Raw genomic sequence first — 23534 nt, 5'->3', positions numbered from 1 at the left:
GATCCTGGTGCCGGGAGGCCTCTCGGCTCCGCTGATCCTGGTGCTGGGAGGCATATTACCCTTTTACTATATAGGATAGAGCCCTGGTGCATGGGTGCGGGCCAGCTGGTTTGCCCTAAAGGGTGTCCTGGATCAGGGTGGGGGTCCCCACTGGGGTGCCTGGCCAGCCTGGGTGAGGGGATGATGGCTGTTTGCAGCTGGTCACACACCCTTCAGGGTGGGGGTCCCCACTGGGGTGCCTGGCCAGTCTGAGTGAGGGGCTGAGGGCTGTTTTCAGGCTGGCGGGTGACTGAAGCTCCAAACCCCTCCTTTTTTTCTTTTTTTTTTTTTTTTTTTTTTTATTCTGGGCCAGCTTTTGCTCTGAGGCTCCAGCACTGAGGCCTCCGCTGCTGAAAGCAGGTATCTGGTTTGTTTCGGTTCTATAATCGAAACAATGTATAACTCCAGCTCTGAGATCCCGGCCGGCTGAAAGCAGGTATCTGGGTTTTGTTTAGCTTCTATGTTTATTACAATGTTTCAAACTGCAGGCTCAGAGGCCGGCAAGGCAGGTGGGGAACATTGGTTTCCTCTGTCACTGAAGCAAGCAAGCCTCATGTTAGTTTCAAGCTGCCTGGCTGCCGGCCACCATCTTGGCTGGCAGTTAATTTGCATATCGCCCTGATTAGCCAATGGGAGTGGTAGCGGTCGTACGCTAACTACCATGTTTCTCTTTTATTAGATAGGATGTTATTATTGATAGATATTTATTTACTGCTATTGTAATTCTTTATCCCTATGTTTCTCTCTCTCTCTCTCTCTCTCTCTCTCTCTCTCTCTCTCTTTCTTTTATTACAGAAGTTCCTTTAGCATCTCTTGCAGTACTGGTTTGGTGGCGATAAAGCCCTCTAGCCTTTTTTATTCTTGTAAGCTCTTTATTTTACCATCTATTTTGATTGATAGCTTTGGTGGATATAGTAATTTGGGCTTCAGATTCTTGCTTCTAATTACCTTGAATACTTCATGCCATTCCCTTCTTGCCTGTAGAGTTTCTGATGAGAAATCAGGTGACAGCCTTATGGGAGTAGTTTTGTAGGTAACAAATTGCTATTCTCTTGCTGCCTTTAAGAGTCTCTCTTTGTTTTTAATATTTAGCATTTTAATTATGATATTTCTGGGCATGGGCCTGTTTGGGTTCTTCTTTGGGACTCTCTTTCCCTCCTGAACTTGTGTGACTTTTTCCTTACTAGTTAGGGAGATTTTCTGCCATTATTTCTTCAAATATGTCTTCCATTTATTGTTCACTCTCTTCCCCTTCTGGGACTCCAATGATGGGAACACGTTACATTTCATTTTGTCCCACAGCTCCCTTAAGGAAAGCCTCCTATCTTAATTGTGGTTTGTTTGTTCCTTTTTCTTTCCAGTTTTTTGATTCAGTGGTTTTTTTCTACCCTATCTTATAATTCACTGATCTGATCCTTGGCTTCCCCTAATCTGCTGTGTATTCCTTGTACTGTGTTCTTTATTAGTGCTATGCCATTCTTCATAGTTACTATATCTCTTCTCATGCTGTTGAGCATCTTTCTTATCATTATTCTGTACTCTATGTCTAATAAATTTCTTATCCATTTCATTTAGCTCTTCTTTTGGAGAGTACTCTTGTTCTTTCATTTGGGGCTTATTTTTCTGTTTCCACATTTTGGCTGCCTGTTTGGATTTGTGTCTGTGTATTAAGTAGATCTGCTACAACTTCCTATCTCTAGTAAAGGACAATGTAAGACGCTGGGTGTGCCTGGCCCTGAGTACCCTGTTTGGAGCTATCAGCAATCCACAGCTTGTGTCTCCCTCTGCTGGGGATGGGTGCCTTTGAAAAGGACCAAGATGTGCAACAGGCTCTGCTACACCTAGTCTTGGGCCTGGGATTAGAACAAGCAAAGACTCAAAGCCTCCAGAAACCTGCCTCTGTCTGCAGTCCCATTGACACTCAGACTTGATTAGCCTCAGACTATTTCCTCTGCAGCATGAAGGAAACCAGGGTGGCTGCCTTCTGAGCTCCAACTCCAGAGCCCCCAATCTAGACTTCTGCTCACATAGCTCCATTCCACTCTGCCTTCCCTCCACCAGAGCCCAAGGTGAGTGGCTCCACACAAAATTTTGTGCATTGGCCCTTAAGATGGTGCCTTCATTTTCAGCAATCTCTGGCTGGCAGACAGCAAACCTGATGCTTTTCACAGCCAGATGTAATGTGGGCACCTTTCTCAGTTCTGTTGCTCTGGGCTGTGGAGCCCAGCTTTGGGATTAGAACCCAGAGTTCTCAGTGGGAATCCCACAGTTGAGATATCCCTCTGGAATTTCAGCTGCTATCTGTGAGAGCCCGGCCACCCTTTTTGCGACTTTGCACTTCCTCCCAGTGTCTATGCTGTCTCCACTTTATGTCCTTGGTTATTAGGGTTTTCTCCAGCTGTCTTCAATTGATTTTTCAGGGTGGTTTTTCAGTATTTTAGTTGTATTTCCAGTTTGGTCCTGGGAGAGTGTCAGTATAGCTTCCACTTAATCTACCATTATTTTGGAATCCCAATCCTAACATTAAAAATATTGCTAAAACTTGATTCTCTCTCAAAGTTAACCATTTATTTGTGACTAAAGTTTAACAATGTTATTGTGGAACATTGAAAAGAAAAGCAGCTTATCCAAAGTAAAAAACCTTTTATAAATGTATAAATGCTGTCTGTGTCCTAATATAGAAAATATTTATTTCCATTAAAATTGGTTTACATTTTGTTTTGCAGTAGTGATTTTTTTCAGTTGTGTAGCCTTCTAGCCAGTGGACACTATTCTTCATTCAAGAAATAGAAAATTCACCTCTTCTTGTATTTTTTCACTTAGCTCTTAAGTATTAAAATAATTTCCTAGGGGTGGTGAAGCCAAATCATAAATCATATTAAGACCAATTGACATGTGATTCAGAATTATTTTATTTACATTGGACTCACGATATTAAATCTTTGATATGATTTCATACTTGCAATAAGGTAGGTGATTCTGTGTATGGTCAACCAAGCAAGGGGTTAAACCTGAGCTCAGGTGTCCCTGATACTTTCACCAAGGAGGCACCAGTTAAGTTCAATGACAGTAGGGAGATGAGATAACTGGCAGGAGGCTTCTAAGTACCCAGAAGGGCAGAGATACAAACTAGCATCAGGGTCAGAAATGGGATAAACAGCAGGTGGGCAAGAAGGTGCAAATGTAAATGAATGTGGAGATGTAAATTCATGGCTTCCAAACATGAATTCTTTATGTGAATGCTTGATCTGGTAGAAACTTTCATTCCACATTAGACTAGCAGCTTCTCACTTGAAGTGGGACAGTGTGCAATACCCTGGATACTTCAGAAAGCCACGAAGATAGGCTTTATTTTTCTACATGATCAAATGACTAACTTTTATAAAAGGCAATCTTTTTAGAGTAGACCTGGGATACCAGAAAGACATATTGAGGGAATTATCTTCTCCTCCCCTCTCTGTTCCATTCCTACTCTGATCAAGCCCAACCTTTTTTGGTGAATATAATGGCAGACATATGCATTATTTTAGGAGTAGCTATCAAACAAAATTTTAGTTTGACAAATTTGGAAATCATAGATATTGGAACATGGTGGCCAACAGGACGTCAGTGAGGGAGAGAGTGTGAGTGAGTAAAGGAGTGAAAGGGGAGTATGTGGATGTGTGTGATGTGTGATGTGTGATGTGTGATGTGATGTGTGTGTGTGTGTGTGTGTGTGTGTGTGTGTGTGTGTGTGACAGGTCTCGCAGGAGTCCAGGGGACTGGAAAATTAGGCTCTACTGAATGACAGGAAGCCCCTGCTACTGCTGCAGGCACTCCCAGGCCAGGCATGGCTTTGGCACTGAGCCCACGCCATCTTGAAGAGTGGAGCAGTGTAGTCCAGGAGCGCAGCCACACCAACATCCAGACTCCCCTAAGACACCACCCTGAACCCAAGTAGTGAGCCTCTCACCAGCCACCACTGGGCCCTTAGAGTGAATGGAGCCCTACCATGCCACCAGTTCCCAGATGCCCACAGTGACTGTAGGCAAGAGAGACCTCTTGTGCTGTGACTCCCTACTTGTGCTCCCAAACACAGTGTTACTAGACCCTGTGCTCCTGGACCACCAGTGGTGAGTGAAAGGTAGGGGACCCCACACCCCTATCCACCCAGCCCTTGGGACTGCATCAACTACATGCTTGCTGCAAACCCAGGAATCCCAGCCCAGCGCCTGCCCAGCCGCAAGGACTATCCGACCAGGTTCCTGCCCAGCCCCAAGGATAGCACCGGCTGTACTGGCCAGGGACCCCAGCATGATACCCCACCCAGCCTTCCAGAACAGGCTGATGGGGCAAGCCACAGGGTCCTACGGCACCACCCTGTCCCAGATGCTAGGGCTGCTCAGTGAATAGCATGCCAAAGGGCTCTGGAACCTCACAGGGAGTCACACAATGGAGAATCTGTGCAACTGACCCTGCCAACACCAGCACCAGGAGCAGAAAACTAAGGGAACAGATCTGTGGAGGAAGAGAATGCAACTCAGAGCAGAGAAATTAAAGGTGTAAGCCTCAATGCAGACCCAGCCTCTGAGCTAAGGAGTCCTGGATCATTGGGGCACTAGGGGCTTCAACTTCTCAGATCAAAAGCAGGCCGCCCAAGGCTATAAATTGTCAGCAACTCACATCAGATAGAAACAAATACCAAGGGACAGCAAAAATGGGGAGGGAAAGAAATAATCCACAATGGAAAGAAAAGGAAGAATCTCCAGAAAGAGAAATAAATGAAATGAAAGGAAACAATTTGTCAGAGAAAGAATTCAGAGTAATGATTATAAGGATGTTCAAATGTCTGAATGAGAAATTCCCCAAAATGTGTAAAAATTAAGAGGAAATGAAGAATGACATTGCTGCAATAAAGAACACAATGCAAGATTTCATCAGTAAACAAAAAAATCTGAGGACCAAATCAACGAGTTAGAAGACAGGGTAGAAAAACACCCAATCTAAACAGCAATTGGAAACAAAAATTAAAAAGCTGAAGAGTTTAAGGGAGCTTAGGGACAAGATGAAATGAAGCAACATCTACATAATAGGGGTGCCAGGAGGAGTTGAAACTGAGCAAGGAATAGAAAACCTATTTGAAGAAATAAGACAAAAAACTTCCCTGATTTGAGGGGCGAGTCACACAAGCACAGAGTCCCAAAAAAGATGAAACCAAAAAATCCACACTAAGAAAACGACATAATTACAATGGCAAACATTAACAACAAAGAAAGAATCTTAAGAGCTATGAGAGAGACAGAAAGTTAACTAAAAGGGCCCTCCCATTAGACTATCAAATGATTTCTCAACAGAAACACATCTGGCCAGAAAGGAGTGTGATGAAATATGCAAAGTAATTAAAAGCAAGGGACTGAACCCAAGAATACTCTATCCAACAAGGCTGTCATTCAAAATTGAAGGTGAAATTAGGAATTTCATAGACAAAAACAGGTAAGGGACTTGATCACCACCAAACCAGCATTGCAAGAAATCCTAAATGAACTGATATAAGAAATAGGAATAGAGAGAGAAGGAGAAACACAGACATAAAGAATTAAAATGGCAACAGACAAGTACCTAGCAATTATAACCTTAAATGTAAATGGATTAAATGCTCCAATCAAAAGACATAGGGTGGCTAATGGATAAGAAAACATGACCCATATATATGCTGTCTACGAGAGACCCACCTGAGAACAAAGGACTCACACAGACTGAAAGTGAAAGGATGGGGGGAAAATTTTCTGGCAAATGGAAATGAAAAAAAAGTCAGGGTAGCAATACTATATCTGACAAAATAGACCTCAAAATGTAGGCCATAGACAAGAGATAAGGAAGGCCACTTCATAATACTAAAGGGATCAATGCAACAAGAGTATATAACCCTGGTAAACATATATGAACATAACACAGGAGCATTCACATACATAAAAACACTTGTGGAAGATATCAATGGAGAGATTGGCAGCAATATAATAACCATAATAAGAGACTTTTAATACCCAATTTACATCACTGGATAAATCTTCTAGACAAAAAATCAACAAAGAAACATCAATCCTAAATGACTCACTAGATCAGATGGAACTAATTGACATCTTCAGAACATTTTGTCACAAAGTCATGGAATATACATTCTTCTCAAGAGCACTTGGGAAATTTTCAAAGATAGACCACATATTAGGACACAGGCTAAGTCTCTACAAATTCAAGAAGATTGAAATCATATCAACCATCTTCTCAGATCACAATGTCATAAAATTAGAAATCAACAAATAAAAACTATCAAACGGAACCAAGATGGCGGCATAAGGTATAAACTTGTACATGCTGCCCCCCACAACAACATTAAAACTACAACTATAAGAAAAAACAGCTATCATCCAGAACCACGGGAAAGCTGGATGAATGGAAGTTCTACAACTAGAAGGAAAGAAAAAAAAAGCATTGAGACTAGGTAGGAGGTGCAGAGGCACCAAGAACAGAGGTACGGAGGTGTGTGAACCAGGCTGCGCCTGGGTGCACGGTTTTTTTCAATCGGAAGGGGATACAAGCTCTTGAATGCACTGAACTCATTTATGGCGAGACTCTGGGTTCCCAGACTCCTATGGGGAGAAACTGGACTGTCTTGCAGCACGTCGGAAAGCAAGGGTGACTTTCTCGCAGAGCTGCTCTCAGGGATCATTGTTGCTGTGGGGGTGCAGGACTCGGGGACTCGAGGACGCAGAGACAGGGAGTTGCGGAGATGGCTGATGACAGCCATTGCTGTTTGCTCCGCCCTGGTGATTCTCTGAGACCCTGCCCCACTCAGTTTACATCTCCACCCAAGCTGTGCACAGCAGCACAAAGTAATCACCTGTGCTTTTGCAGCCTAACCTAACAAACTACAGCTGGGTCAGAGAGCTCCAAAACTTCCAAACCCCAAACAAAGAGGAGAAATCTGCTGATATCGTTGTAGCTCCTGCTGGGTAGACTCACACAGTGGTTGACTTGAGATTCAGGAGCCAGGGTACCCCTAGTCAGATACCAGATTTCAACTGCTCACATCCATAAGAAACACACTCAAGAAGCAGACTCAGTGAGCACCAAAGCCCCACTGAAGCGAGTCCTACCCCATAAGGGTGTCTCCAGCACAGCAGTTCTTCCACTGTAGACACAGCGGGACCTCAAAGTCAGCCAAAAATGCGGAGACAAAGAAACATGTCACAAATGAAAGAAATGGAGGAAAGCAAACTAATGGAGCACATAGAGTTCAAAACCACAGTTATAAGGTTACACAAGAATCTTCTACGAACCTCCGAGGAACTTTGTGAGACCTTCGAGGATCTTAATGAGAATGCAAAAAAAAAAAAAAAAGGAAAAGGACCAGTCAGAAATTAAACATACACTGACTGAAATTAAAAATAATATACAGAGATCCAACAGCAGACTAGAGGATCCCAAGAATCAAGTCAAAGATTTGAAATACGAAGAAACAAAAAACACCCATCTGGAAAAGAAAAACGAAAAAAGAATCCAAAAGTATGAAGATAGTGTAAGGAGCCTCTGGGATAATTTCAAGTGTACCAACATCCGAATTATCGGGGTGCCAGAAGAAGAGAGAGAGCAAGATATTGAAAGCCTATTAGAAGAAATAATGACAGAAAACTTCCCCTACCTGATGAAAGAAATAGACTTACAAGTCCAGGAAGCGAAGAAAACCACAGATAAGAGGAATCCAAAGAGGACCACACCAAGACACATCATAATTAAAATGCCAAGGGCTAAAGACAAAGAGAGAATCTTAAAAGCAGCAAGAGAAAAACAGTTAGTTACCTACAAGGGAGTACCCATATGACTGTCAGCTGATTTCTCAACAGAAACCATGCAGGCCAGAGGGGAGTGGCAAGAAATATTCAAAGTGATGAATGGCAAGAACCTACAACCAAGATTACTCTACCCAGCAAAGCTATCATGTAGAACTGAAGGTCAGATAAAGAGCTTCACAGAAAAGAAAAAGCTAAAGGAGTTCATCACCACCAAACCAGAATTATATGAAATGCTGAAGGATATTCTTTAAGAAGAGGAAGAAGAAGAAAAAGGTAATGATAAAAATTATGAACAACAAAGTGACAACAAATAAATATCTATCAACAAGTGAACCTAAAAATTAAGTTAGAATAAACTGGTGAATATAATAGAAGCAGGGGCATATAAAGGGAGTAGAATGACAATTCTTGCGGGGAAGGAGGTGTGGGGGGTGAGGGAAGAGACTGGACAAATATCTTACACCTATGGATGAGGACAGTGGCAGGGGGTAAGGGCATGGGGTGGGGTGGGAACCAAGTGGAGGGGAGCTATGGGGGGGGAAAGAGGAGCATCTGTAATAATCTGAGCAATAAAGATTTATTAATTTAAAAAAAACAATCAAACATTTGGAGACTATATAGCATGCTATTAAACAATGGCTAGGTTACAAAAGATATCAAGGAAGAAATAAAAAATATTCTGAAACAAATGACAATAAAAACCCAACAATCCATAATATATGGGACACAGTGAAAGTAATCCTGAGAGGAGAGTGCATAGCACAACCGGCCAACCTCAAAAAAACAACAAGAAAAACTAGTAATAAGTTATCTAACCCTACAACATAAAGAATTAGATGAAAAAGAGTAACAAGAAAAGCCAAGAGTAGGTAGAATAAAGAAAATAATAAAGATCAGACTGGAAATAAATGAAAACAATACAAAAGATCAATAGAACCAAGAGCTGGATCTTTGAAAAGATAAACAAGATTGATGAATCTCTAGCCTGCCTCACCATAAAGCAAAGAAAGAGGACTCAAATAAACAAAATCAGAAATGAAAGAGATGAAATAACAAACATCCCCAGAGAAATACAAAGGATTGTAAAAAATAAAACATGAGAAACAACTCTATTCCAATAAACTAAACAACCTAGATGAAATAGACATATTCCTAGAAAAATACAATCTTCCAGAACTCAATATAGAATCAGAAAACCTGAATAGACCAATAATTACTGATGAAATTGATGCAGTAACCAAAAAATTTCCAGCCAACAAAGGCCCTAGTCCAGATGGCTTCACGGGGGAGTTTTTCCAAAAATACCAAGAAAAATTAATACCTACCCTCCTCAGACTACTTAAAAAAATTTAAGAGGAAGGAACACTTTCAAGCTCTTTCTATGAATCCAGCATTAACCTAATCCCAAAACCAGATAGAGACACTACAACAAAAGAGAATTACAGGCCAATATCTCTAATGAACATAGATGCTAAAATCCTCAACAACATTTAGCATATCTCATCCACCAATGCATTAAAAAGTTAATACACCATGTGGGATTTATTCCAGGGATGCAATAACGTGATACACCACATTAACAGATTGCAAGACAAGAATCACATGATCATATCAATTGATGCAGAAAATGTATTTGACAAAATCTAACACCCTTTTTGGATAAAAACTCTCAGCAAAGTAGGAATAGAGGGATCATACCTCAAAATAATAAAAGCCTTATATGACAAGCCTACAGCCAACATCATACTCAATGGGCAAATACTAAAAGAATGTTCCGTAACAGCAGGAACAAGACATGGATGTCCACTTTTACCATTCCTGTTTGACACAGTACTGGAAGTGCTAGGCATAGCGATCAGACAAGAAGAAGAAATAAAAAGCATCCAAATTAGAAAAGAGGAAGTAAAACTGTCCTTATTCACAGATGACATAATATTGTACATAGAAAACTCTAAAGACTCCATCAAAAAACTACTAGATTTAATAAATGAATTCAGCAATGTAGCAGGAGACAAAATTAACACCCAGAAATCTATGGCATTTTTATGCAGCAATAATGAACTCACAGAGAAATTTAAAAAACGATCCAATTTACCATTGCAGCAACAAAATTAAGATACCTAGAAATAAACTAAATTAAGGTAAAAGACCTGTACTTGGAAAACTACAAAACATTGAAAAAAGAAATTGAGGAAGGTATAAATACGTTGAAAAATATACCATGTTCATGGATTGGTAGAATCAACATCATTAAAATGTACATACTATCCAAAGCAATCTATATATTTAATGCAATCTCCATTAAAATACCAACAGCATATTTAACAAACTCTCCAAAAATTTATGTGGAATAAAAAACTATCCCTAATAGCCACAGCAATCCTGAGAAAGAAGAACAAAGTTGGAGAGATCACAATACCAGATATCAAGCTATACTACAAAGCCACTATGTTAAAAACAGCCTGGTACTGGTACAAAAACAGATATATTGACCAATGGAACAGAACAGAAAACCTAGAAATTGACCCAAGCCATTATGCTCAATTAATCTTTGACAAAGGAGACAAGATCATACTATGGAGTCAAGACAGTCTCTTCAATAAATGGTTTTGGAAAAATTGGACAGATACATGTGAAAAATTAAACTAGACCACCAACTACACAAAAATAAATTTAAAAAAAAATTTTAAATCTATTTTTATTTTTTTAAATTTCTTTATTGATTAAGTTATTACATATGTGTCATTATTCCCACATTACTCCCCCCATCCTCCCCACTCATGCCCTCACACCCCTGTTGTCAGTGTCCATTTGTTAGGCCTATATGCTTGCATATAAGTCCTTTGGTTGATCTTTCCCCCTTACCCGCACCCTCCCCTACCTTCCCTCTGAGGTTTGACGATCTGATCGATGTTTCTCTGCCTCTGGATCTGTTTTTGTTTTATCAGTTTATGTTGTTCATTATATTCCATATATGTGAGATCATGTGATATTTATCTTTCTCTGACTGGCTTATTTCACTTATCATAATGCTCTCCAGTTCCATCTATGCTGTTGCAAATGTTAAGAACTCCTTCTTTTTTACCTCAGCGTAGTATTCCATTATGTAGATGTACTACAGTTTTTTAATCCACTCATCTACTGATGGGCACTTAGGCTGTTTCCAAATCTTAGCTATGTGAATTGTGCTGCTATGAACATAGGGGTGCATATGTCCTTTCTAATTGGTGTTTCTAGTTTCTTGGGATATATTCCTAGAAGTGGGACCACTGGGTCAAATGGGAGTTCCACCTTTAATTTTTTGAGGAAACTCCATACTGTTTTCGACAGTGGCTGCACCAGTCTGCATTCCCACCAACATTGCACGAGGTAAGTTAAAAATTAATAAAATATTTAAATGTATGAATGGAAACCATAAAAATCTTAGAAGAAGCCATATGCAGCAAAATTTCAAACATATCTTGTAGCAATACCTTTACTAATACATCTCCTAAGACAATGGAAACTAAGGAGAAAATAAGCAAATGGGACTACATCAAAATAAAAAGCTTCTGCACAGAATAAGAAAGCATCAACAGAATGAAAATGGAGCCCACTGTATGGGAGAACATATTTGTCAATGTTACATCTGATAAGGGTTTAATCTCCAAAATTTACAGGGGACTCATACAACTTAACAAAAAGAAGATAAACAATCCAATCATAAAATGGGCAAAGTACCTAAATAGACACTTCTGGAAACCTGACATACAGAAGGCCAAGAGGCATATGAAAAAATGCTCAAAGTCACTAATCATTTGAGAGATGGAAATCAAAATGACAGTAAGGTACCATCTGACACCTTTCTGAATGGCTATCATCAAAAAAATCAACAAATGAAAAATACTGGCAAGGATGTGGAGAAAAGGGAACCCTGGTACACTGCTGGTGAGAATGCAGACTGGTGCAGCCTCTGTGGAAAACAGTATGAAGTTTCCTCAAAAAATTAAAGGTGGAACTCCCATTTGACCCAGTGATCCCACTTCTAGGAATATATCCTAACAGACTCAAAACACCAATCAGTGAGAATGTTTGCACCCCGAAGTTCACAGCAATGTAATTTACAAAAGCTAAGATTTGGAAACAGCCTAAGTGCCTATCAGTAAATGAGTGGATTAAAAACCTGTGTTACATCTACACAATGGAATACTATGCTGCTATAAAAATGAAAGAACTTTTACTATTTGCAACAGCATGGGTGTACCTGGAAAACATTATGCTAAGCAAAATATGCCAGTCAGAGAAAATAAGTATTACATGATCTCACTCATTTATGGAATATAATGAACAACAAAAACTGATGAACAAAAATAGATCCAGAGACATTGAAATATGCAACAGACTGACATATTTCTGAAGTTGGGGGGTGAAAAGAGATTAAACAAAGAACTCATGTTCATAAATACATAGCCCATAGACAAACAATAGTGCAGGGAAGGCCTGGGGAAGGGGCAGGAGGGGGATGAAAGGGTCAATGAGGGTTTGACAAGAAGTGTACATTTGCAATATTCTCAACAATAAAGTTTAAAAATATAAAAAGGTATTTATTTTTATATATATCTTTCAAAACAAAAATTTATTGAGCATTCCCTATGTACTAGGTTCTATCTAAAGCTTAAAGGACATTTGATTTAGTAGAAGAAATGTTAAAAATGTGTTTCCACAGTGTGTGATGAAGTACAACATTAGAGGTAATAAGATATAAGCAAACACATGAAGAAAGGAGTGATCAGATCTAACCAGGAGGTTTAGAAAGGCTCCTCGGTTGATTATTGAGCTGAGTTTTTAAGTTGAGTATAGTATGCTTTGAAGATGAGGGTAGAAGGGAACTCTAGGCAGAGAAAAACGCATGTTCATAGGTGCAGATGAATGAAGTCAGGAATCCCAAGTAGTTCAACCTGGAAGACAGAAAGAATTGTGGGTGGAAGAGGTAGTGAAAGATTTTTGTCAGCCAATGTAAGCTTTTGAACTTCTTTCTGCAAGTATATTAAACAGAGCTCCAATCTGCAGATTAAATGAGTATTTTGGAGGCAAAACAATTAATGGATTAAATGGTTTGTAGACTGAGAAGCTAGTAAGCAGGCAATTGTTAAAGCTCCTATGAGGCATGTTGGTGGCCTGAGATTGCGTTAAACTGTATTTTAAAAAGGTTATTTTAAAAGGAAAACCATTAGATCTTTAAATTCTGAAATGTGTTGTACTAAGACTGAATGCTATATGGGGTTCATAAAAAGAGAGTAATGAACTAGAGCACCTTCATGAGGAGAGAAGAGAGAAGAGGATATATATGCAAAAGCATTTATTGCATTGCATTTAATTGGAAAGGATGTCTTTTACCTGAAACTAAAACTTATTACCATAGCTTGAACTATAAATAAGTGTTGCAATAAATTCTGATGTTGAAGAAAGATAAACAGAAAGAAAATATAGAAAACTCATTTTAAGTAGATAATCTTCTATCTCTGGGACTCAGGTCCTACTGTTGGGACTAAATCTCTCTGTTCCCAAACCACCTTAGCTGAAAGGGATCACACTTGGTTAGTCTCAGAGGAAAGGGGGAGTCAAAACAACTGTTCAGGTTTCCTACAATCCCTTCAAGGGCCAAAATGAGCATCAGATCTTTTTAGAAACATTCTCACAGGGCACCAGAACCTTGCCCTTATGAATCCCCAGTCATTGTGTTCTGATTTTCCCCATCTTGACTCCAGTCATACATGCCCAGATGGAGGGAAGTGCTGTGTTAACTCTTCCCATTTGGACCTAAGAGAACCAAGTAGGTCCCCACCTGTTTTCTGGTTCCTTCTATATCTGTAGTTTAGGAAACTCATTCTGGATGCAAAATGGACAATGAATTTGAGAGAAACAAGAGCAATAAGGTGGCAATGGTTGCCTGGAGTAGATGGTAGCTACAATTATAATGATAAAAAAATAGATTTGAAAGCTATATTTCTCAGAATTTTAGGAACTGATTGAAAGTGGCTGATGAGGGAAATGAAACAGTAAAAAAAAAAAAATACCTTATAGGTTTGTTTTTTTTTTTTTTATCTAAGCAACTGGGTAGGTAGTGGTGCCATTTATTGAGCTAGAGGACATAGGACATATAAAGTTTCATTGTAAACCTTGTGAAGTTGAGATGTGAGACCCCCGAAGAAGGACCCTCACTCTGTCCCACAGATCAACGGCGACCCCAGTCAACCGCAGGAGACGTCACTTGATGCAAACAGCAAGAGGCTTTATTCCAGCGCGCTGGGGCTCAACTCGTAACTCACGCAGGAGCAGAGGAGTTGGGCCCCGAGCAAAGGGTTCTCCAGATATTTATAGGCAAAAAATCACACATCAGGGAGGGGTTACATGCAGGAGGGTAAGAGGGGAACAAAGAAATTCCAAAAGGGTCTGGTTTGTGTCTTGACAGGGCTTAAGATTTAGTCATCATCCCTGCCTGGTGTTTTCACATCCTGTTTATCTCAATGGTAGATCGGAGCCTGGTTTACTCAGCCTGCTCTTTGTGTCTGGGCTATTTTCTGGAACAGCCTTAAGGGCGTTGTTCCCTTTGTTCCTATCTCTAGCGGGGGAAGCCTGGGGAGTTGAGATAAAACAGGCAGCTAGGCCTGTGCAGTCTGTAACATTCTTTTATTCTTTCATTCCCCCATTTGCTTTTTGGTAAGTTCTAATCATGGAACTTCTGTCTCTAGATATTCCTTTTCGAAACTATCTCTCTGGCGGAGAGACTGGTATTGCTGCCTGAGCACTAGTACCTGCACAGAGCTTATTCTTTCTCTGATAAAGGTGACCAGTCGGTTTAAGATACAGGGTCCAAGAGTAAGAATTAAAAGCAATATAATAAGGGGACCCATAAGGGTGGATATGAGGGTGGTGAGCCATGGAGATCGGCGGTACCAGCTTTCAAACCACCCCTGATCGGCTTCCCGGTCCTGTTGCCGTGCCTCTAACCTTTCTCTGAGTTTAGCCATAGAATGTTTGATCACTCCTGAATGATCTACGTAAAAACAACATTCTTCTTTTAATGAAGCACACAATCCACCATCTTTTAAGAATAGGAGGTCTAAGCCTCGTCTATTCTGCAATACTACCTCAGATAAGGAGGTTAGTGACTCCTCTAATTTTGTGATAGACTGTTCTATAGCTTTTAAGTCTTCATCTACCGCTACCCGTAATTCCTCAATGTATTGGGGGGTTTGAATGATCGCGGTCGTTCCAGTTCCTACCCCAGCTGCTACTCCTAGTCCCAGAAGCACTGCTAGCGTGAGTGAGATTGGCTCTCTCTTCTGCCTACAGGGTTGTAGATCAAACTCAGCCTCAAAAGAACCCGCATCGTGGTAGATAACTCTAGGCACCAACTGCACGAGGACACAGTAGTCTGTGGTGGTGTTGAACACCGATGAGGACACACATGGAGTCAGCCCCGTACTGCAGGCCCACCATCCACCTGGGGGGGGGGGGGGGACCAGATAGTAGTTGGTAGTTGTATGGGGGCTTTCTATGGTCTGATTGCACAGATGTTTACGGTTTGCAGGAACTGTGCCTAAGCAGGTGCCATGCCCAGAGACTTCTGTAAGGGTAAGTTTACTGGTCGACCCCCAGCCACAGGAGTCATGGGAGGTGGTATTGTTAAAGGTCCCTGAGAAGGCAATCCCCTCATAATAGGGAGGGCCTGATACTAGACATAACCAGCAAGACTCAGTCAGGTTAGGGTTGGAGGCATTGAGAACACTGAAAGCTCCCTGTATCAGATTAAGGAGTCTCTGCCCTGTGCTCGGTATCTCGGGCATATTTACTAGGCCGGGGACTGAGGGGGTTGTAACTGGGTGGTCTGATTAAGTACAGTCCCCGAACTGGTGTCTATGATTTGCCAAGTAAGGCTAAGGGGGGAGTGGGGGTTAGGGCTACTTATCAGTGGGAAGTGTGCCAGCAGGAGCAGGAACACGGTGGATGCGGAGCTTGAGGGGATTGTCCATCTTTTCCACTTTCCACGCGGGGTCCGGTTGTGGCGCGGGCTTGATATGTGAGGCGTGGATCCAGGCGGCGACGCCATCGACCTTTACTGCCGTTGGAGTCGTGAGCAGCACTATGTATGGTCCTTTCCACCTTGGTTCCAAGCTGGCCGTACGATGGCGCCGAATATACACCAAGTCTCCGACCTGGAACTGATGAGGCACTTGTAGGTCTCCTGGCTTGTAGGCCACGGCCAGCCGATTTCACACTTCTCTCTGCACAGTCTCAAGGGCTTTTAATCTGGTGTACAGAGATTGAGAGGGGTGAGACTCTGGGGAGGGAAGGAGCTGCATGGCAATGAGTGGGGGGTGTGTTCCGTAAAGAATTTCAAAAGGTGTTAGTTTGAGGGGACCAAGAGTATTTCGGACCCGGAACAAGGCAAAGGGAAGGAGGACTGTCCAGTCTGTTATGCCAGTCTCTACGGATAATTTAGTCATAGCCTCTTTTAAAGTTCTATTCATCCTTTCTACTTGCCCTGAGCTTTGGGGCCTGTAGGCACAGTGTAATTTCCAATCGAGCCCCAGGATTTTGGCCAGTCCCTGACTTACCTGGGCAACAAATGCGGGGCCGTTGTCCGACCCAATTACCTTAGGCACCCCGAATCTCGGAAAGATGTCTTCTAGTATTTTCTTGGCCACCATCTGAGCAGTCTCCTTCTTGGTGGGGAATGCTTCGACCCAGCCTGAAAATGTATCTATGAATACCAATAAGTATCTGTATCCATACCTGGCTGGTTTCACCTCAGTAAAGTCCACCTCCCAGTAACTCCCAGGGCGGTCTCCTCGGAGCCGTTTGCCTTGAGATAGCTTGCTGGGCTGGGCGTTCACCATCTGGCAGGGCCTGCATTCCTTTACAGTCGTATCGGCGAGCTCTCCTAGTTTCATGATATAATACGGTGAAGATTGGGCAATAGTTCTTAAATGCTTTGGGCCCAGATGAGTTAACTTATGAAGGTATCTGAGGAAAATAACAGCCTGTTTTTCCGGGAGGATTCTTTTTCCTTCTGAGGTTTCTCGGATCCCCTCCGGGGACTCCAGGTGGAATCCTAATCTATCCATCCTCTCAAGGTCCGGTTCTGAATATTCAAAGTTTCTAATAGAGGGGTATATCCCGTCCTCAGGGTGAGGCCTTGGTTTTTCCCTGGTCAAGGATAGGATGTTAAGTCCCTGAGCCACCTGCTTGGCTTCTCTATCAGCCCTTTGGTTCCCTCCAGCAACTCTGGACCCTCCTTTTTGATGTCCAGGACAATGAATAATTGCCACTTTCTTAGGGAGGTGAATGGCCTCTAGCAGGCTTAGAATTTCCTCTTTATTTTTGATTTCTTTCCCGGCCGAGGTTAGTAGCCCCCGCTGCTGGTAGATAGCACCATGGACATGGGCGGTGGCAAAGGCATACCTGCTATCAGTATAGATATTAATCTTCTTCCCTTCGGCCAACCATAGGGCCTGAGTCAGAGCTACTAACTCGGCCTTCTGAGCCGAGGTCCCCTCAGGCAGGCTGCTTGCCCAGATAGTTTGCTCATCGTCCACCACCGCCGCCCCGGCCACCCTTTTACCTTCTATTATGTAGCTGCTTCCATCAGTGAACCAGGTCAGCTGAGCGTCTGGCAGGGGTTGGTCTCGGAGGTCCTCTCGGGTCCCCGTTTCTTCTGCCAGTATCTCTTGGCAAGTGTGCAGTACACTCTCCTGGGTGGACGCGTCGGGTAGTAGGGTAGCCGGGTTGAGGACCGCAGGCGGCCGAACAAGATCCTGTCTCCATTTAGGAGGAGACTCTGGTAGTGTGTCATACGAGCGTTGGACAGCCACCGATCAGGGGGCTACCTGATGATGCTCTCCAAGGAGTGGGGGGCAATGACCGTTAGTTTCTGCCCCATTGTTAATTTATCAGCATCCTTTACCAACACCGCTACTGCCGCCACGGACCTCAGACAGGCAGGCCAGCCACTAGCAACAGGATCCAGCTTCTTAGAGAGGTAGGCTACCGGCCTCTTCCATGGTCCTAGAGGCTGGGTTAGCACCCCTCGGGCTATTCCCTTTCTCTCGTCCACATATAGAAGGGCTTGGCTACGTCCGGTAACGCCAGGGCCGGGGCTGATAGTAATGCCTTCTTGATGTCATCAAAGGCCTGCTGTTGGTCATTACCCCACTCAAACGGGGCACCCTCTCTAGTTAGAGGATAGAGGGGAGCGGCCAGGGTAGCGAATCCGGGGATCCACAAGCGGCAGAACCCCGCAGTCCCTAAAAATTCTCGCACCTGGCGAGGTGAGCGAGGAGCGGGTATCTGGGTCACAGTTTGTTTCCTGGCCTCCGTTAGCCATCTCTGCCCCCCTTTTAGGGCGTACCCCAAGTACATTACCTCTCTTCGGCAAATCTGGGCCTTCTTGGCGGAGGCTCAATCTCCTAGGCGGGTGAGTTCTTCTAGCAACAGTCCCGTGCCCCGTCGGCACTCCTCCTCCGTGGCCCCAGCCAGCAGCAAGTGGTCTACGTACTGCAGGAGCGTTACCTGGGGATGGCTGGCGCGGAAGTAGGCTAAGTCCTGATGGAGCGCCTCATCGAAGAGGGTCAGGGAATTCTTGAAGCCCTGGGGTAGTAGAGTCCAAGTCAGTTGTCCTGTAGTCCCAGAGCCAGGGTCCCTCCACTCGAATGCAAAAATGTTCTGGCTGGAGGGGTGTAGTCACAGGCAGAAGAAAGCGTCCTTTAAATCCAAGACAGTATACCACACGTGGTCCGGGGGGAGAGAACTCAGCAAGCTGTAAGGGTTAGGTACTGTGGGGTGGATATCCTGTACCTGCTTGTTTACTTCCCTTAAGTCCTGTACCGGGCGGTAGTCTCCTGTGCCGGGCTTCTTAACAGGTAACAGGGGAGTGTTCCACGGAGACTGACATTTCACTAGGATGCCTTGCTGAAGGAGGCGCTGGATATGGGGCCTAATTCCTTCCCGGGCCTCCTTCGTCATGGGATATTGGCGTACGGCCACAGGAGTAGAAGTGGCCTTAAGTTCTATGACTACAGGCGGCCTTCCTGTAGCTAGTCCTGTTCCGGCCGTCTCGGCCCATGCTCCCGGATACTTGTTCAACCAGTCATTTATGTGACTTATCTCTGCTCCCTGTTCCTCAAAAAGTCTATGTTCATCATCTAGGTGTATGGTCAGAGCGGTAGCCATTCTCTTGCCCTGAGTCACCTCCGGGCCATCAGGGGTGAAGGTAATTTGGGCTCCCATTTTGGTTAGGAGATCTCTCCCAAGTAGGGGTGCAGGACACTCGGGGATGACTAGAAACGAGTGGGTTACCCGGCCCGTTCCTAAGTCTACCGTTCTTCGGGTAGTCCATGAGTATTGCTGGTGCCCCGTGGCTCCTATGACCCACGATTTCTTGTGGGAGACAGGTCCAGCCGGTTCGAGTAGGACCGAGTGTTGGGCCCCTGTGTCCACCAGGAACTCAACTGGCCTCCCCTCCACTTCTAGTGTTACCCTAGGCTCGGGGAGGGGTTCCGAGCCCCGTCCCCGCTAATCGTCGTCCTCCAGAGCTAGCACTTTCTTGGAGGATCCGTTCTTCTTCTTTAGCTTAGGGCACTCCCTAGCCCAGTGACCTTTTTCCTTGCAGTATGCACACTGATCTTTATCTAATGGGGTGCGGTTGCCCAGGTTACCTGATCTCTTAGCCCTACTCTGGGTTTGTTCCTGTCCTTTCTCATTTACTACAGCGGCCAAAATCCGTGTCAGGTTTTTCTCCTGCTTACGATCTCTCTCGTTTTCTCTCTCTTCTCTCTCCTTCTCTTTCCTTTGCTCCTTCTCTTCCTCAGTTTCCCTCTTATGATACACTTTCTCCGCCTCCTTGACTAAATCCTGTAGGGTATAATCCTGTAACCCTTCTATTCTCTGCAATTTCCTCTTGATATCTAATGCTGACTGCCCTATAAAAGCCATGGCCACGGAAGCCCTTTGCCCCTCCGAGGTAGGGTCAAACGGGGTATAACATCTGAAAGCTTCCATTAAGCGCTCGAGAAATACCGACGGGGGTTCCGTGGCCCCCTGGATAACCTCTCTTACCTTAGCCAAATTGGTGGGGCGTCTCGCTGCCCCTCTGAGGCCAGCCACTAGAGTCTGGCGATAGACGGTCAGTTGCTCCCTACCTTCTGCCGTGTTGAAATCCCAATCAGGCCGAGAGAGAGGAAAGGCAGCCTCGATGATGTTGGGGAGCTGAGTGGGCCGTCCATCTGCTCCCGGCACGTTCTTCCTTGCTTCTAACAGGATCCTCTCCCTCTCTTCGGTAGTGAAAAGAGTCTGCAGTAGCTGCTGGCAATCATCCCATGTGGGCTGATGAGAGGACATTAAAGACTCCACCAACCCAGTTAAGCGCTGAGGGTCCTCTGAAAAGGGAGGATGATTAGTCTTCCAGTTATACAAGTCAGCGGAGGAAAAAGGCCAATACTGGAGGGGCTGAAGAGGAGCCGGTCCTCCTTCCGTCGCCACAGGCGGGGGCCCATAAGCTCTTAAGGGAAGGGCGACGGTGGTGTCGGGGGACTGCCAGCGGTCGCGGCTCCTGGCGCCGTGCGCCGGTCCTAACAGAGGCTCAGTTGAGGGAGCGGAAGGGGCAACCACAGGGGCCGGCGACACTTCAGGCTCCTCTCGACCCTCGACTGGAACTAAGGCAGGAGGATATGGGGGTGGTGAGTCAAGGAGAAGGAGGTCAGCCTGGGTTTCGGGATAAATCTTCTTGGGGGGGCCCGGGGGGCTGGTATTTCCCCCAGGACTGGGAGATCGGATAGCTAGAACTCGAGCGTCCGGCCGGGGCTTGGGTTTTGCAACCCAAGGTCGAGTCCAGGGGGGTGGATTCTGCACCAGGTCCTGCCAGACCACGATGTAGGGCTGCTGATCCGGATGGGCTCCAGGTCCTTTCTGAAAAACAATTTCCTTAACAGCAAAAATAACAGATAGGTCAAAGGTTCCTTCTTTTGGCCACCCTACATTAAAAGTGGGCCACTCTGAGGAGCAGAAGGTCCGCCACGGTCCCTTCCTGATCTCAACTGATAGGTCGCGACCTCTTCCCTTTACTTCAGTCCAATGGTATAAGGTCAAACTAAGAGGAGTTGTCACAGTCTGTCCCATCGTCAGTTCGTACGTCGCCAACAACACAAATAACAAAAATGTTACAGACACGATGACCCACCTAACCCACCTTTTCCGCCACAAACTCGTAACGGAATCAGATGGGCGCGGTCTGGATAATTTCTGATCCAACAGCTGAACTTGGTCAGCTTCCTTACAATAGGAGACTACCAGGTGTCCCTGGCTCTCCTCCACCCTTGGGGCGTCCCCCAGGGCTGCAACCTGTGGTCCTCTAGGCACGTCTACCGACCACTGTTCGGCCACTCTCACGAGTTGCCGAAGGGCTGCCAAACCAAAAGCGTGCACTCAAATCCAGACCGCTTGACAACCACAAGACAAAGATGAACAACTCCGGGTACCCCTTCTTACCTCCAAGGGCGGCTCCGTGGATGAGGGGTGGTCGTCTAATCCCCGACGAGCCCCCAAATGTGAGACCCCCGAAGAAGGACCCTCACTCTGTCCCACAGATCGACGGCGACCCCAGTCAACCGCAGGAGACGTCACTTGATGCAAACAGCAAGAGGCTTTATTCCAGCGCGCTGGGGCTCAACTCGTAACTCACGCAGGAGCAGAGGAGTTGGGCCCCGAGCAAAGGGTTCTGCAGATATTTATAGGCAAAAAAATCACACATCAGGGAGGGGTTACATGCAGGAGGGTAAGAGGGGAACAAAGAAATTCCAAAAGGGTCTGGTTTGTGTCTTGACAGGGCTTAAGATTTAGTCATCATCCCTGCCTGGTGTTTTCACATCCTGTTTATCTCAATGGTAGATCGGAGCCTGGTTTACTCAGCCTGCTCTTTGTGTCTGGGCTATTTTCTGGAACAGCCTTAAGGGCGTTGTTCCCTTTGTTCCTATCTCTAGCGGGGGAAGCCTGGGGAGTTGAGATAAAACAGGCAGCTAGGCCTGTGCAGTCTGTAACATTCTTTTATTCTTTCAGAGACACCTGTGAGGCTTCCCGGGTTTTGGCACCAAATGTTAGATTAGGTGGCTCAGGAAGCAGCATAAGAAATAAAGAGTCGAGTGAATCAGAAAAGAAAAGGAAAGGTTTATTGCGTCCTGGGGAGACCCACGTACCCCAAAGACAGGGCACATGGATTCAAGCCAACAAGGAGGGGTGTGATTTTTTTATACTTCGGTTTGGTGAGGGGCGGGGACATGAGCTGAGGTATTCAGCTGAGGAAGTTTCAGCTGCAGGGGGTCAGCAAAGTATTCAGGAAGGAGTCAGTATCTGTGTGGGGGTCGTGTTGATTCAGGGAGAAGCCAGTATCTGTGTCTGGCACGCTGATCTGTTAGAAATGCCAGGGGGAGTCCATTATCTCATCACACGTCTGCATGCATCTGATCCTGGGCTCTCTCTGACCTTACAGTAGGTATGTCCAGTAGTTTGAACATTCATGTTTGGTTGTCAGGAGAAGAATCTGGACTGGATAAAATTATTCTGATATCATAACATATAGATAGCAATGTTAGGATCTCCCCAGGAGAATGAGTTGAGCAAAAATAACCAGAACCCAGAAAAAGACATGTATTTTTAAAAAAAAAAAAATTACAGAAGAAGCCGCCTTTGGAGAAGACTAGGAAATTCTACTGCAGAGAGAAGAGAAAAATCAGGAGAGTAAAATTCATAGAAATGTACAATAATCATAATCTGTAATATACTACTGAGAAGTGACTAATCACTGAAAGGTATTCATTAGTTTTAGGAATATAGATGCTACTGTGGACCTTCAAGAGAGCTATTTCAATGAAGCAGTAAGAGCAGAAAACAAATTACAGTGCCTGTGGAAACAAGTTGAAAAGGAGAGGCCAATTACAGAAATTTATTCAGGAGGCTTGTCTGAGAGGAGGGAGGAAGAGTAGGTGGAGAGGGACATGTAATGAAAATAGAATATAATGAGACTGTGATACATAACAACATAAAAACAAGAACAATTTTAAAACAGCCATGCAAACAAATGTGAACAACTGTGGACCAAACCAATAACATTGGGGTATACAAGGAATCTGAGTAAAGAGCAACTGTTGTAGGCTCAGGTGACTGTATAAGAAGCTCCAACATATTGTGGAAGTCAAGAGAGTTGAGTTTAAATTCTTGTTCTGGCACTGACTAAAACTTCCTAATCTGTAAAATGGAGATAATCCTTACTTTTCAGAGATAATCTTCAAGTGTCATCTAGTAAAAAAGTTATCACATGTTAGTTTCTTTTTCCTTTTTCTTTTGTAGGTTGAAAGAATGGAGCAAAAAGACATTAAAATAGAATATATATATATATATATATATATATATATATATAGTCACATAAGAAAGAATGTTTGTATTTTCATATTTAAAGTGCACTAAATTAATGCTCTATGATAATGTCAGTATCTTCTTTTGACTTGTTAAATTTGATCTGTTGTTTTATTTTAGTCTCACAACAACTCTAGGAGGGAAGTAGGACAAATATTCTTTTCTCTTGTTAAATATACAGAAACTGGGGCACTCCACGGTCAGGAAACAGCCCATCCT

At 43.9% G+C, this 23534-nt stretch overlaps 1 protein-coding gene across 1 annotated transcript; it reads right to left on the bottom strand.

The window, feature by feature from the left end:
* Positions 1-15892: 15892 nt before the first annotated feature.
* On the bottom strand, positions 15893-21375 carry LOC132228277 (uncharacterized). The gene is given in 4 exon segments (XM_059684429.1): positions 15893-16160; positions 16469-17658; positions 17661-17972; positions 17975-21375. Coding segments are annotated over 4 exon segments (4569 nt in total). The 5' UTR covers positions 21027-21375; the 3' UTR covers positions 15893-16145.
* Positions 21376-23534: the final 2159 nt, after the last annotated feature.

This window comes from Myotis daubentonii, chromosome 2 (assembly GCF_963259705.1).
Source record: "Myotis daubentonii chromosome 2, mMyoDau2.1, whole genome shotgun sequence".
Classification (NCBI taxonomy): Eukaryota; Metazoa; Chordata; class Mammalia; order Chiroptera; family Vespertilionidae; genus Myotis; species Myotis daubentonii.
The sequence above is the reverse complement of the archived record's forward strand: the minus strand, read 5'-3'. Positions and strand labels throughout refer to the sequence as shown.